The sequence below is a fragment of the Lycorma delicatula genome, chromosome 2 (assembly GCF_047948215.1).
Source record: "Lycorma delicatula isolate Av1 chromosome 2, ASM4794821v1, whole genome shotgun sequence".
Lineage (NCBI taxonomy): Eukaryota > Metazoa > Arthropoda > Insecta > Hemiptera > Fulgoridae > Lycorma > Lycorma delicatula.
In genome coordinates this window covers 175,740,588-175,754,587 of record NC_134456.1, presented here as the reverse complement: position 1 = coordinate 175,754,587, position 14,000 = coordinate 175,740,588, and the positions used below count along the sequence as shown (strand labels likewise).

Genomic DNA, 14,000 nt, shown 5'->3' with positions numbered 1-14,000 from the left:
ATTGTAGACTTAGATAAGGTAGGAAAATCAATTTCTATAATCTTCACTTACACCAACCATGTTTCATCAATAATTAAAATCCATTCAATAAATTTTCTAATTAATTTACACTTCTTAATAGCTTTTCATAAGTTGTTAAGGGTTTTACAACTGTGTCATCAATTGCAAGATGGACTTGGCTGCAAATTGAATCATTTATAATTTTTCTGTCAAGATCTTATTATAGGAACACCAACTGAAATGTTGTAATCTTCTGCATTTGCGGACAGTCAAACATTCATTAAAAAACAAGATTTCATAGAATTTTCTCACACCAATGTTGTAATTCAACACCACAACTGATCAGAATCATGATCATTAATACCATTCAACTTTTAAAAGATGAGGGTAAGTTAAAGAGTAAAATGAAATTAAAAGTGAAAATCATTTTTATATCCATTTACATAAACAAATTCTGCTTATTTTTCAATACAATCCTCTCCTACTTCTGCAAATCTAGTCCAGTGTTAATAGGCTTTTGAATTCCTTCCTGGAAAATTTTTTTCAATCTGGTTAGTAGCCTATTTTGCACCTTTTCAAATGAACAAAAATTATTCCCTCACAGCTCTTCTTTACTCCATTTGAGACAAAGAAATAAAAATCACTTTTAACCAGGTCAGGTTTTTCTGTTTTCCCCCACAATAGTTTTTTTTTACGTTACAAATTAGTAATTGCTCATATGGTATTTGCAAAGAAATTATAAATATAACCAAACTTAACCTACGCTCGCTAGTCAATGTTAGCAAGCGAAGTGAGTGCATGTTGTTTGGTTAGATAAGATTATATTTATAACATCAGCAATTACTAATATATAAGAGATGAAGAATGATTTCAGACTAAATTCTGACACTTAATCTAAGGTTCAAAGTGTTAGACCCAGGTCTCAACAATTGTTGTTAGCCACTTTACAAATAAGTCTTCCTCTTCTTCATATTTAAAAAGCTTCTGGGAAATTGCCAAACAATTCTCTTTGTGGATCTCTGTCAATTGACAAGGAATGTAATGAGAATAGATTTTTCAAAAGGTTAAAAAATAATAGATAATTGAAAATACTAAGTCAAGGCTTACATTAAACTAACTTCTAATTCAGTCAACTTAATTTGTTGATTATTATAAATCTTTTTTCAACTGCTTTGATAGCATCATTATTCTTTGAAGTGGAAGGTCTAGTTTACCTTTCTTCCACTGTTCATCACAAAGAGAAATAGAATTATTTTTTTAAAGCAATCAAACCATTCATAGGACTTGGTTCCACTTAAAACAACTCTTTCCATACTGCTGCTGTATTCTATAAATATCTGGTACTTTCATCTCTTCTGAATTGAGGAGTCTATATGATTGCTTACATTTCTTTCTTGGTGGAATTTGACAAAGCAATAGACACTTTAAATTACCTTTCACAATTACTGCAAATAGCTATCAGTGAAACAATACTTCCAATGAACAGATGAAATGAAGTTATGATTTTTTAGCAGAAGAGTCAATTTTACAAAACATGTGACTGGGAGAGAAATAAAAATTTTCATTTACTTTTTGACTTTTTCTTGTATTTATAGCACTGGATACAAATGAACGTAAGCTGCCAAAGATCCTTACATTTGATACATTTTAGTAAAACCGTTTATCACATAATTTTAAGTTTATGATGTTTGTTAAATACAAGCTTCTCAAAAATACAAACCAATATCAATAGCTTGATGGATCTAAAAGGAATCTTTTCATCATGCTCATGGCTACACTGCAATAAGATTTCATCTTATTTTTCTGGGTCTGAGCTACATCAGATTTATTTATTTAAAAACTTTTTAAACACATTGTATATACTCACATTATATGGTTGCAAGATATGGATTGTTAGATAGTAATTAACTGTTAAATAGAAAACGGTCAGAACTATAGGAAATGTGAATGATGAGGATAACAAAAGTTCAAACCTTCAATCAAAGTAAAGAAGTTCTTAGAAACATTAGTGAAGAAAGAAATTTGATAAAGATCATATGAGCAGAAGAAAGAATTAATTTGAACAAACCCTGTGAATAGCAGTTTATTATGAGATGTATTAGTACAGACAAAGGAAGAAGAATAAAGCATTCAATATAAGTTGATGCAGAAAAAAATATGAACATAAACGGGAAGATAATGCATTCATTATAATCCAAGTTAACATTCCCTGAGAGATTGTTAACTTGGATTATAATGAAAAAATTATAAGAATCTCTGGAGCAGAAAACTAGAAAAAAATGTTAGTTTTACGGTGGTGTCTTGGTCCTAGTAACCAAAACCCAGATGAGGTCCTTTGTCTTTCTGCTAATTACTATAAGGCAGCCTTTACTCGTATATCATCAATCACTTTCTTATATGTTTTCAATATAACTTTGAAATTAGTATAGTTCAAATCAAGCATGTGAAATTCAAGAATTTATATATAAAATATTTTATTTGAAAGGGCAATCCTGTTTACTGGGATGTTAACACTGATTACTTATTACATTAACTTTTGACCAAACACTTTTTCCTGAAATCAGAACCATAAGCAGTAAGTACAACAAAGTAATTGAAGTTAGCACATGCTTTGCAACATAAAATATTTATCAGAAAGGTTAATTTTAACCAATTATTTTCATTCTGAATAAGAATGGTTAGTCTCTAACCAATCACAAAAAATCAATTTATCTCTAGCATGTAGCATGTACTATATATTTATAACTTTTTCAGTTGGATCTTCATTTCATTTGTAGCTCATTTCAATTTATCAGATTTAACATTAATAAGCATAACTAAAAAATATTAACATACATTAAAAATTATTAAGTAATCCTAAAAACACCAAATAGAGAACTACACAAAGATATTGCTATATAATGATAAATACATAAAAAATAAACAACAAAATACAGAAACCATGTCTCATAAACTTTTCAATAAATGTAAATTAAGTTAAATTTTTACCAGATTAAAAAATTACCATATCTGTAATTCACTTTCATCAGTACATATTTGTCTCTAATATTAAAACGAAGATACAACTTTGTCCCTCAACCACACATATAAATTATGCAATTAAATCAATTATCACTTAACAATCTATGAAGAAATTTAATTATATGATTTTAACAAAACCACTGTAGTAATTTGTAATTACATAAAAACAAAATAAAATTCCATCACCTTTCCAGGTATGAAACAACAAAGTCTAGCTTCAATATATTTGATAAATGTCATTGAAAGCATAGATAATCTTGTTTCTACAGCTACTAAAACATCACACTGACGTGACAGAGGGTGTATTTTTCTCTCAGATTCACGACGGGGTAACTTTGATTTTACTGCTTTTAAAGATTTTCTATGAAATCTCTCTACCATATAATAACCTCGATTTAACATCTCTCCTCCTATTTCATTGAACTTTCTACTAACCTAGAAAATATATAAAAAAATATATTACAAAAACAAACACTGAACTCCTTTAATTCATGTTAGTATAATAAACTTAATTAATTTTTGACTGATAAATAAATAAAAAGTCTATATGCCTACAAGCGCCCATGATGATGATGAGGTGGAGTGTGTGTGCGAAGGGATTGGTGAGGCAGTTGGGCGCGTGGAGGGGGATGAAAGTTTGATAATGGTTGGAGATTGGAATGCAAGCATTGGAAAAGGCAAGGAAGGAAATATAGTGGGTGAATACGGGCTGAGCAAAAGGAATGAAAGAGGGGACCGACTCATAGTTTTGCACGATGTATAATTTAGTAATTGCCAACACCCAATTTAAAAATCATAATAGAAGAATATACACTTGGAAAAAGCCAGGCGATACTGCAAGGTATCAGATAGATTATATCATGGTTAAGCAAAGATTTAGAAATCAACTCGTTGACTGCAAAACTTACCCTGGAGCAGACATTGATAGCGACCATAATTTGGTGATAATGAAATGTAGATTGGGGTTTAAAAACTTGTAAGAAAAGTTGTCAGATGAATCGGTGGAATTTAGAGAAGCTTGAGGAAGAGGAGGTAAAGTAGATTTTTGAGGAGGACATCGCAAGAGGTCTGAGTAAAAAAGATAAGGTAGAAAATGTAGAAGAAGAATGGGAGAATGTTAAAAAGGAAATTCTTAAATCAGCAGAAGCAAACTTAGGCGGAATAAAGAGAACTGGTAGAAAACCTTGGGTTTCAGACGATATATTGCAGCTGATGGATGAACGTAGAAAATATAAGAATGCTAATGATGAAGAAAGTAAAAGGAACTATCGGCAATTAAGAAATGCTATATACAGGAAGTGCAAACTGGCGAAAGAAGAGTGGATTAAAGAAAAGTGTTCAGAAGTGGAAAGAGAAATGAACATTGGTAAAATAGACGGAGCATACAGGAAAGTTAAGGAAAATTTTGGGGTACATAAATTAAAATCTAATAATATGTTAAACAAAGATGGTACACCAATATATAATACGAAAGGTAAAGTCGATAGATGGATGGAATATATTGAAGAGTTATACGGAGGAAATGAATTAGAAAATGGTGTTATAGAGGAAGAAGAGGAAGTTGAGGAGGATGAAATGGGAGAAACAATACTGAGATCTGAATTTAAGAGAGCATTAAAAGATTTAAATGGCAGAAAGGCTCCTGGAATAGACGGAATACCTGTAGAATTACTGTGCAGTGCAGGTGAGGAAGCGATTGATAGATTATACAAACTGGTGTGTAATATTTATGAAAACGGGGAATTTCCGTCAGACTTCAAAAAAAGTGTTATAGTTGTGATACCAAAGAAAGCAGGGGCAGATAAATGTGAAGAATATAGAACATTTAGTTTAACTAGTGATGCATCAAAAATCTAAACTAGAATTTTATACAGAAGAATTGAGAGGAGAGTGGAAGAAGTGTTAGGGGAAGACCAATTTGGTTTCAGGAAAAGTATAGGGACAAGGGAAGCAATTTTAGGCCTCAGATTAATAGTAGAAGGAAGATTAAAGAAAAACAAACCAACATACTTGGCGTTTATAGACCTAGAAAAGACTTTCGATAACGTAGACTGGAATAAAATGTTCAGCATTTTAAAAAAATTAGGGTTCAAATACAGAGATAGAAGAACAATTGCTAACATGTACAGGAACCAAACAGCAACAATAACAATTGAAGAACATAAGAAAGAAGCCCTAATAAGAAAGGGAGTCCGACAAGGATTTTCCCTATCTCCGTTACTTTTTAATCTTTACATGGAACTAGCAGTTAATGATGTTAAAGAACAATTTAGATTCGGAGTAACAGTACAAGGTGAAAAGATAAAGATGCTACGATTTGCTGATGATATAGTAATTCTAGCCGAGAGTAAAAAGGATTTAGAAGAAACAATGAACGGCATAGATGAAGTCCTACACAAGAACTATCGCATGAAAATAAACAAGAACAAAACAAAAGTAATGAAATGTAGTAGAAATAACAAAGATGGACCACTGAATGTGAAAATAGGAGGAGAAAAGATTATGGAGGTAGAAGAATTTTGTTATTTGGGAAGTAAAATTACTAAAGATGGACGAAGCAGGAGCGATATAAAATGCCGAATAGCACAAGCTAAACGAGCCTTCAGTAAGAAATATAATTTGTTTACATCAAAAATTAATTTAAATGTCAGGAAAAGATTTTTGAAAGTGTATGTTTGGAGTGTCGCTTTATATGGAAGTGAAACTTGGACAATCGGAGTATCTGAGAAGAAAAGATTAGAAGCTTTTGAAATGTGGTGCTATAGGAGAATGTTAAAAATCAGATGGGTGGATAAAGTGACAAATGAAGAGGTATTGCGGCAAATAGATGAAGAAAGAAGCATTTGGAAAAATATAGTTAAAAGAAGAGACAGACTTATAGGCCAAATACTAAGGCATCCTGGAATAGTCGCTTTAATATTGGAAGGACAGGTAGAAGGGAAAAATTGTGTAGGCAGGCCACGTTTGGAGTATGTAAAACAAATTGTTGGGGATGTAGGATGTAGAGGGTATACTGAAATGAAACGACTAGCACTAGATAGGGAATCTTGGAGAGCTGCATCAAACCAGTCAAATGACTGAAGACAAAAAAAAAAATACAATAACAAACTTAAAATAAAATTACAAAGTTTGTGTAAAAAGATGGGCAAAAACTAAAATATACAAATATCATAAATATCTGATGAGGTTATAAACTTTAAAAATCAGAATACTTAATATAGTACACATGACCCTACAAAACATTTAAAAAGTAGTAGCAAAACTGTTTTCTGCACAAAGGGTCTTTGTGATACAATTTATTCAGTTAAATACAAGGGTAATTCTAAACAAATACTTGATCAACTTCATTTTTTTCATATTTTAATATACCGTAGTAGATACGTTTAGGATCAGAAAATAAAATTAGTGTCGGAAAGCAGGTTTTGTCTGGGTGACCAGTGCAAGGTCAAAGTCTACACTACCTTACAAGTACATTAGTTAATTAGCAACTACAACAACATTTTTAGATGCTAATCCGTTTGTGGGGAGAGATCTGGGAAGGTTAGAATTATACGGTGAGAGGTTAGGGTTAAAATTAAGATTACAGTTAAGGTTAAAATTCTGTGGAGAGGGGGCAATTTTCTTGAGGTTAAGGGCAAAGTACAAAGGTATGGCAACACTAAACACAATCTCATAGGACACTTGGCCAAATTTATGTTTAAATAGAATTATACAAACTACAATGAGGACATGTTTTGTGCAATTAATCATATGTACAATGTAAAATCGCCTCATAAAGAGCATTGTCCGTCATCTTCAAAGGCTGACTCTCGAGTCAGATTCTTTATGACTATTAAGGTTAGTTTATGGGTTATTTTGCATTATTGACATTTGAATTGTGTTGAACTTCACTTTTTATGTCATTAAAATAATCAATGTCAAAAAATTTGGCATTGATCAAGTAATTTCCCACTATTACCAGTAAAAAAACTCTAAATCTATATCACACAAAATTTTTAAGTTTTCATTTCACTGAACTTGTGGTGAAACATGGTTCACTTTAAAAATGACTTATTAAATTATACGTCGACCCTCATTTTTGGATTTAATTTTCAGGAAAGAGTTTGTAGAAACGCTATTTTTTCCACCAAATAAAATTTTACCACCAAAAAGAAATTAATTTCAAAGTTTAATATATATACATAATTGCATAATACTATACATACTTTATACTATAATGTTACACTAGCACTTTATTATACTATTTTATAATACTGTATTTACTTTCTTAAATTTTATATCTAAATAGCACCATAATAAAAACAAAAAATTATATTTTATACAATATTTTTGATAAGAAATATTTTAAAAGAAAAAAATAGTGATTACAATTTTTACATTTTTATTTAAACTGTTTTTCTATATTTTCATGAAAAAAATTTGCATCAAAAATATGCTTCATAAGAATTCACCCACAACACATGAATTGAAACTATCATAATCACAACTGCCGTCTTAAAATAAAATGTTGTTTTCATTATTTGATTCTTCCTTCCAGAGAATATCATCTTCAGTTCCATCTAATGTACTGCTAATGCAACATTTGTTAAACCCTTGCCTAGTAATATCTGGTGTTACTGAGTTCCACAATTTAATAATCCACTCACCTAGGCTCACAGAAGGTTATTTAATTCTCACAGTAGCTGTTAGCTGATAACAGTTGCTTCACATCCAACAGTTATAATTATTTATGATTATCTTTCTTCACAAGTACATTCAAATCTGTAACTGTTAAGTCATACCACCTGGTATTAAAACTAAATCCATGTTAAATTGTTTTTACATTTTTGATCAAATGACACCTGAATGCATCTAATATTAACATGGATCACTGTCTTCTAAGACCTAAGTTTCTGGACCAGGCCATTTTAACCAATCTTTGATCAAAGACACATTCACTCAACCTTTTTCATTAATTAGGTACTTTTATTAATAATAAGTGAAGGTAGTTATTACTTACTATAAATATAAACAGTAATCAGTCCCACATCACGAATATAGAAATTAAAAAAACTACAAGGCTGCTCTAAACCAAATGTATGGTTGCCCTCCATGTGGGTCGACCCCTCCCATTTTATGGAAGAAAATATAGGAAAACACCTAGATCTATATTTGGGCAAATACAGTACTGGAAATCTTTCTGCCATATCTTTCTGCCATTCAAATTTAATTAATTGTATAGTTTCAGTGATCTGTTTAGTTTTGGTCTTATTAATATTGATAATAATGGTACCATTGAAAGCAATGCTACCAGTTAACTCCTACGAAGAGCTGCAAGTTACCTCCACAGCATGAAAATGTTCTACACAATTAGGAAGCAAGTCATTAACAATGTTAAATAATACTAACCTTTAGTGTACTACAGTATTTTCTTTATGATACTGAAGTTTTAAAAGACATCAAAAGAACTGTGTTGTTAAACGACACTAATACAGGGGTTTTCTCTAAGCTAAATGTTTATCAATATGTATAATGGATTTAATATTTCATCTTATAACTTAATTATCTACAAAAGCAGATTTTGAATAGTAACAATAGCCAACTTTTTACTTATTAAATAATTTACTCACTTTTACTTTTAAGTATTCTTCAGCTAAATAACTAATCATGTAAAATTCTCATATACAAGGCTAGTCATAAAATTTGAAAATTTTGGTCATCAAGATATCAGGTTTACATAAATATAGACAAGATGAATTCAAATGTATGATAATAAAGAAACATCTCACACAATAAACTGGGAAAAAACTTGTACATTAAATATTAAACAACAAACTGAAAAAGTACAATTGATAACCCTATTGAATAACAACACATTACTAGAAAGAACTAAATATTATAAGTGTTATAAACTAATTCAATCATCTTTCTAAGTTAATAATTCCAAAATAATATGGACACCAGCAATAAAAACATCAATCAAAAGCCTAAATAAAAATCACTATATTACATAAAAACTTAAGAAATACATACAGAACTAGTTTCACAGGAATCATAATGTTGTATAAATTCAACATGAAAAATCTTGAACAATTCATTTCACAAATTAAAAAAAAACCTTTGTCACATAACAGAAAAAAATAAAACCATTAATAATAACAATGAAAAATAAATCTATTGAAGTTTATGCAATATCTAATGAGTAAATTTAAATAAACAGAAATTCCAGTAACACCGAATCTTGATTTACTTACAACCCTATTCTCTGCTATCTGATTGTACGTCAAATAAGAAAATATCTTTTCCATAACAACATCAGGTAGATCTTGTAGATTCATTTTCTGAATTTTATAAATTGCAAATTTGGCCGAAAACACATTATATTTGCACTGTTATAAATGATACAATATTTTCTGATACATCTTGCGAAGTTCTAATGACAGTTTGAGAAATTCTAATTTTTGACATTTCGTTTCTTCGTAAATGTAATTAATAACAAAGTAAAATTTTTACATAAGTCCGTATTTCAGCAAATACCAAATGTTACTATAACCTTCCTCCGATAAATAATTGATTTACTAATATAATCAACCTGAATAACCTAACCTATAATCTATTTGACGGAGTTACCACACCTGAAATTTGATCTTGCCCTTGCCAGGTTAAAAAAAATTATTTAAAAGAAATCTAAATGAAGGTTCCGTTGAAACTAATTGCAATAATGACTTGGTATTTTCGAAGGTGTAAATTTGTATACGCTACACAAAACAGAGTTCTTTACATTGATGTAGTACTTCTAATTATTGTCGAACATAATTTACTTCAAACTTCTTGAAAACTAATAATTAAAATGATTTTTAAAAATATTGATAGATAACCTATTAATAACCTTTGATTGCATTTTTTCTACATATAAATAATTAAATCACACTGATAACTTTGTAACTATCATATTTACCATAAATAATACGTCTGATAGCATATGTAAAACACTTTTCTATTTCAAAAAAATTAATTTCGTTAGTTTGGTACCCATAGTTTGTTTTCTTGTGTGTACGTTGGCAGCCCTTATTCTGTTTGCGCATCGTTTTCCTCTTTTGTAACAGGCTGTTGGTGTTTTTCGTTTTCGGTGATCGGTTTGGCGTATCTCAAAATGGCTTATAACGGTGATAGCACTTTGGCAAAGCGACAAAGAACTGATGGTGAAGCTGTTGACTCAAAAGTAAGTAAAATTGCAATTTTTACATATATTTTTTTGCACTCGCACTTAGATTTGTCTCTTTATAAACGTGTCTGAGAAAACAAAATGGCAAACCTAACAGGATGTCGGGGCAGATAGCGGTTCGAATCAAATTAATTTAGTACATTATTAAGACATTTAAATAAAAGAAAAAAAAAAATTAATCGTAGAAAATTAAAATTTAAATACTAGTATGGTTTTATGTATTATTTTAACAATTATTATATTATTCATAAATGCATACAGTGTTCTTTTTTCTCCGGTGGGAAAACAAAAGACGATCAACTTTTTAAACAAAGCTATACTAATTGGAAGCGAAAATATGATCACACGGTTTTGAAGTCGATTGAGAAATTATTTTTATAACGTTACTATGTCCATATTGTATGCCGATTACATTTCAAATGTTACACCAATTATGTATAAATTTCAGGTAACAATTTATTAAATAAATAATGTTTTACCGGTAATTAGTTTTTAATAAGGTGGTTGTTTTTTTGTATGATCTGCTTCATTACTCCGTGACTGTTGTACTTCTAAACTATAAGCTTACATTTAATATTAATGTTAAGATATTAATTATTACATTAACCAATCGAACTTATTAAATTTGACAACTTAATTTTAATATTATACTTATATTTTACGCATTTCACTTGATAAAAATCAGAATTTAAGAAACTTTAGTAAGGTTAGATCGGATTAATTTCAAACTTAAATTCCCGCGAATTTTATTATTATACCTTCTAACAAAATGTCAATTTACAACATTTTAATTCAAAATTAAAATTCTAAATTATATTTTTATTACTTTATGAACTCTGGAATGAAGATTATTATAAAGTTTAAGTTACTGAAGTAATTTAAAGTTATTTGAAATATTCTAAACATAGAAAATTTACAGTAACTCGCACATTATAACTTTTCTGATAAAATTCTTCAAAATAGCTTTATAATAAAATTGAAGTTTTTTAACTTTGTTCAACTATTTGGGTGTTACTTTATTAAGTATATTAATATTTTTGAATATTATTCTTTTTGTATCAACATTTTTTATTTTAAAATGTATCAAGTTTTTAGCCTATTATTGCACTTATATTTTGAATGCAATTCATTTTAATTATAGTATAATTTTGCATGTATTTCAATATAAAAATGTTTTTCAAATATTAAACATGTACTTATGTCAAAATTGAACAAAAATTTTAGTTTATAGAAGTAAAATTTTCAATTTCTTCAACACTGCAGTAAGTGTTTAATAGAATTCAAATAACATTATGCGTAATGGTAGTAAATTGTTGCTGAATCTGTTAACTGAAATTTTCAAATAAATTTTTTTACAGCAAATAAAGTGATGAACTCTAAGGATATTAAAAACAAAATTGCTCTTTTATATAATCTTAAGGCAGAAGTCTTTCATTATGTTAACACAAAAAGTTCATTTTAATCTATTAAAATATGCAGTATGGAATTATAAATCAAGTAATGTTGATTAAATTGCCTGTGTTTTTTTCTATGATCAATAATTGATACTAAATGTTAAAAAATTATTTAAATAGATTGAATTAATCTTACGATAATTATAATAAATTTTTAAAAATGATAGCTTTTGTTTTTTTTTGCTACTGCTGCTAGTAAACAACATTTAAAAGTTTGTACTAAACTTCAGTGAACGTTATCATTACAAGTTGCTGTATTTTTCAATTATTTAAGATGCTTATTTTTGAGATGTTCCAGTGCCATGGAACCACCTGTTAAATGAAACACAATTTGCAGTCTTACATAGGAGCTGAGTTAATTGTAATATAAAAAAAAAAGTTAGATAAAATTAACTATTTTGATGTTGTAAATAAAAGAGGCCTCATTCACCTTGGCAAGTAAAATTTAAAGAATCCTTTGCAAGGCTAATTTTTTAACTTTAAAATAATAGGTGGTATGAACGTATGGTATATAAATTAGTCTTAGGTTTTTGTAATTTTGAGATGATCTCATAGTGTGGTGCATTCTTTTCCTCTGTGTTTTATTTGCCAAAATGTATTGTGAATAAAAACTAATGTCACAAAATTAGCAGTACTGCAAAGGGGAATTTCGTTTTTATTCAGTATGGAAAATTAAATTTAATAATTTCATTTAAAATTATTTTGCTTTATCAATAATACAAAAAAGAACCAGTACAAGTTCTTAATTGTCATGAATATAAATTTAATTGTAAACACTAGATCACCCTTTTTACTTTTTTATGCCCAGTTAAGGGGATTGGGTGAAATATAAAATGTTAAATTATTTTACTAATGTTTAAAAGTTTTGTATTAAACTTCAGTGAACTTTATCATAATGTACTCCAGTCCTATATTTTGCACATCCTAGCTTTGTTGTTCACCTTTAAACAGTTTACTTGTTGAAAAAGCTGTGAATTGTAACAATAGAGGTTGTTTGTAGTAATAAATTGAAAACTTATTGATTAAAAGTAGGATGTGTTTGGAATTGTTTTCATTTTTATTTTCCATTAAGATTATATGTATGTTTTACTGAGTTATCAGATTGTTTTCAAACAACACTATCCAGTAACATTTTATTATTTTCATTCTCCAAACTGTTTATAAATGTAACGTTGATGCGTGTAATATTGACATTACCATCGTCTATACTTAGAGAAGAATGTAAGCAATTTGATATGTGTAATATTGACATTAGCGTCGTTTATACTTAGAGAAGAATGTAAGCAATTTGATATGGAAGTAGTTCAGCAAAAACTGGATGTAATGCGATAAATCTGAAAAGTTCTACCGAATGCAAAATTAAATCAATTGTTTAATGTATTTGTTATTAATATTCTGTATTATAAATGGATTATTTATTTACTGGGATGCTTGCATAAGCATTTAGTTAAAGTCTTCAAGATAACGATGTTAATTTTTAATTGTAAAACTTTTTGTTTCTGATGTTGTCTTGCTGAGAATTAATTGCTGTATGAGATGTGAATGATGTATAATGATATTAAGGATAAATGGAAAGTAAGTTTCGCCAAGTTGAAATTTTGAACTTTATACATTTCATTCTTTAATTGAAATAAAAGATTGTATGTTCATGTTTAGCAGTCCTTTCTGTAATTGTAAAGGACTCTCTAATTTATTTAGCAAGTATATACTCTGTTTAGGCATCACTTTTCAGCAGCTAATTTTTTAATCAAAAATAATTAATTTTGATCTGGGTTCTTGTAACTTAAGCTAAACAATGAATTAAAGCATGCAAGAGACTGTTGTTCCTTATCAGTATGCAAAACTTTTCAGCTGTATTGTCACTTGTATTGGAGTGTCAGCTGAGAAAAAAATAAGTTTTAATACATTTCACAAAGAGTGCAACAGTGAAAAAGGTAAAGAAAACCCACTTCTACTTTTTCTAAGAGATGCTTGTTGTTGAGTATATAATATGTTGTTTATGAGTATGGTGGGTGCTGTGTCTATGTTTTGGGATGCCTCATGTCAGTCTGGTTATTATTGCATCTGTCATTAATATATATTTCATAAAGTTTTTTGATTACTTTTATCCTGCGTAAGGCATATGGCACATATATTAAACAATTATTTAGTTTAAACTAATTTAAAAAAAAAAAAGTTTTTTAATTCCACCAGTTTGTAATGTTTTAAATGTATCTTCTATGTGTACCTTATGTCTTCCTTTTTAACAGATGTACAGTTTTGATTTAAAGGTAATTATTTGTTTGTCATTATTCATTAATATTAGGAAAATGTAATGAGGG

General features: G+C 28.9%; 2 protein-coding genes across 9 annotated transcripts in view; one reads left to right on the top strand and one right to left on the bottom strand.

Annotated features, from left to right (window-relative positions):
• The window catches only part of pall (F-box protein pallbearer), a 38,550-nt gene extending 28,538 nt beyond the window's left edge, over positions 1 to 10,012 (bottom strand). The window contains exons 1-2 of one of the 5 annotated variants that reach the window (XM_075356712.1): positions 9,959 to 10,012; positions 3,208 to 3,456 (exon numbers count right to left, since the gene is read on the bottom strand). In XM_075356712.1, the coding sequence (XP_075212827.1) occupies positions 3,208 to 3,456; positions 9,959 to 9,982 (273 nt within the window). In that variant the 5' untranslated portion in view covers positions 9,983 to 10,012. The other 4 variants (XM_075356713.1, XM_075356711.1, XM_075356715.1 and 1 more) reach the window with 4 other exon arrangements.
• Positions 10,013 to 10,078: 66 nt separating this feature from the next.
• sm (heterogeneous nuclear ribonucleoprotein L) overlaps positions 10,079 to 14,000 on the top strand; it is a 514,959-nt gene continuing 511,037 nt past the window's right edge. For 3 of the 4 annotated variants that reach the window (XM_075356710.1, XM_075356709.1, XM_075356707.1), the window contains exon 1: positions 10,079 to 10,222. In XM_075356710.1, coding sequence (XP_075212825.1) covers positions 10,154 to 10,222 — 69 coding nt within the window. In that variant the 5' untranslated portion in view covers positions 10,079 to 10,153. The remainder of the gene's footprint in view (positions 10,223 to 14,000) is intronic. The other variant, XM_075356708.1, reaches the window with a different exon arrangement.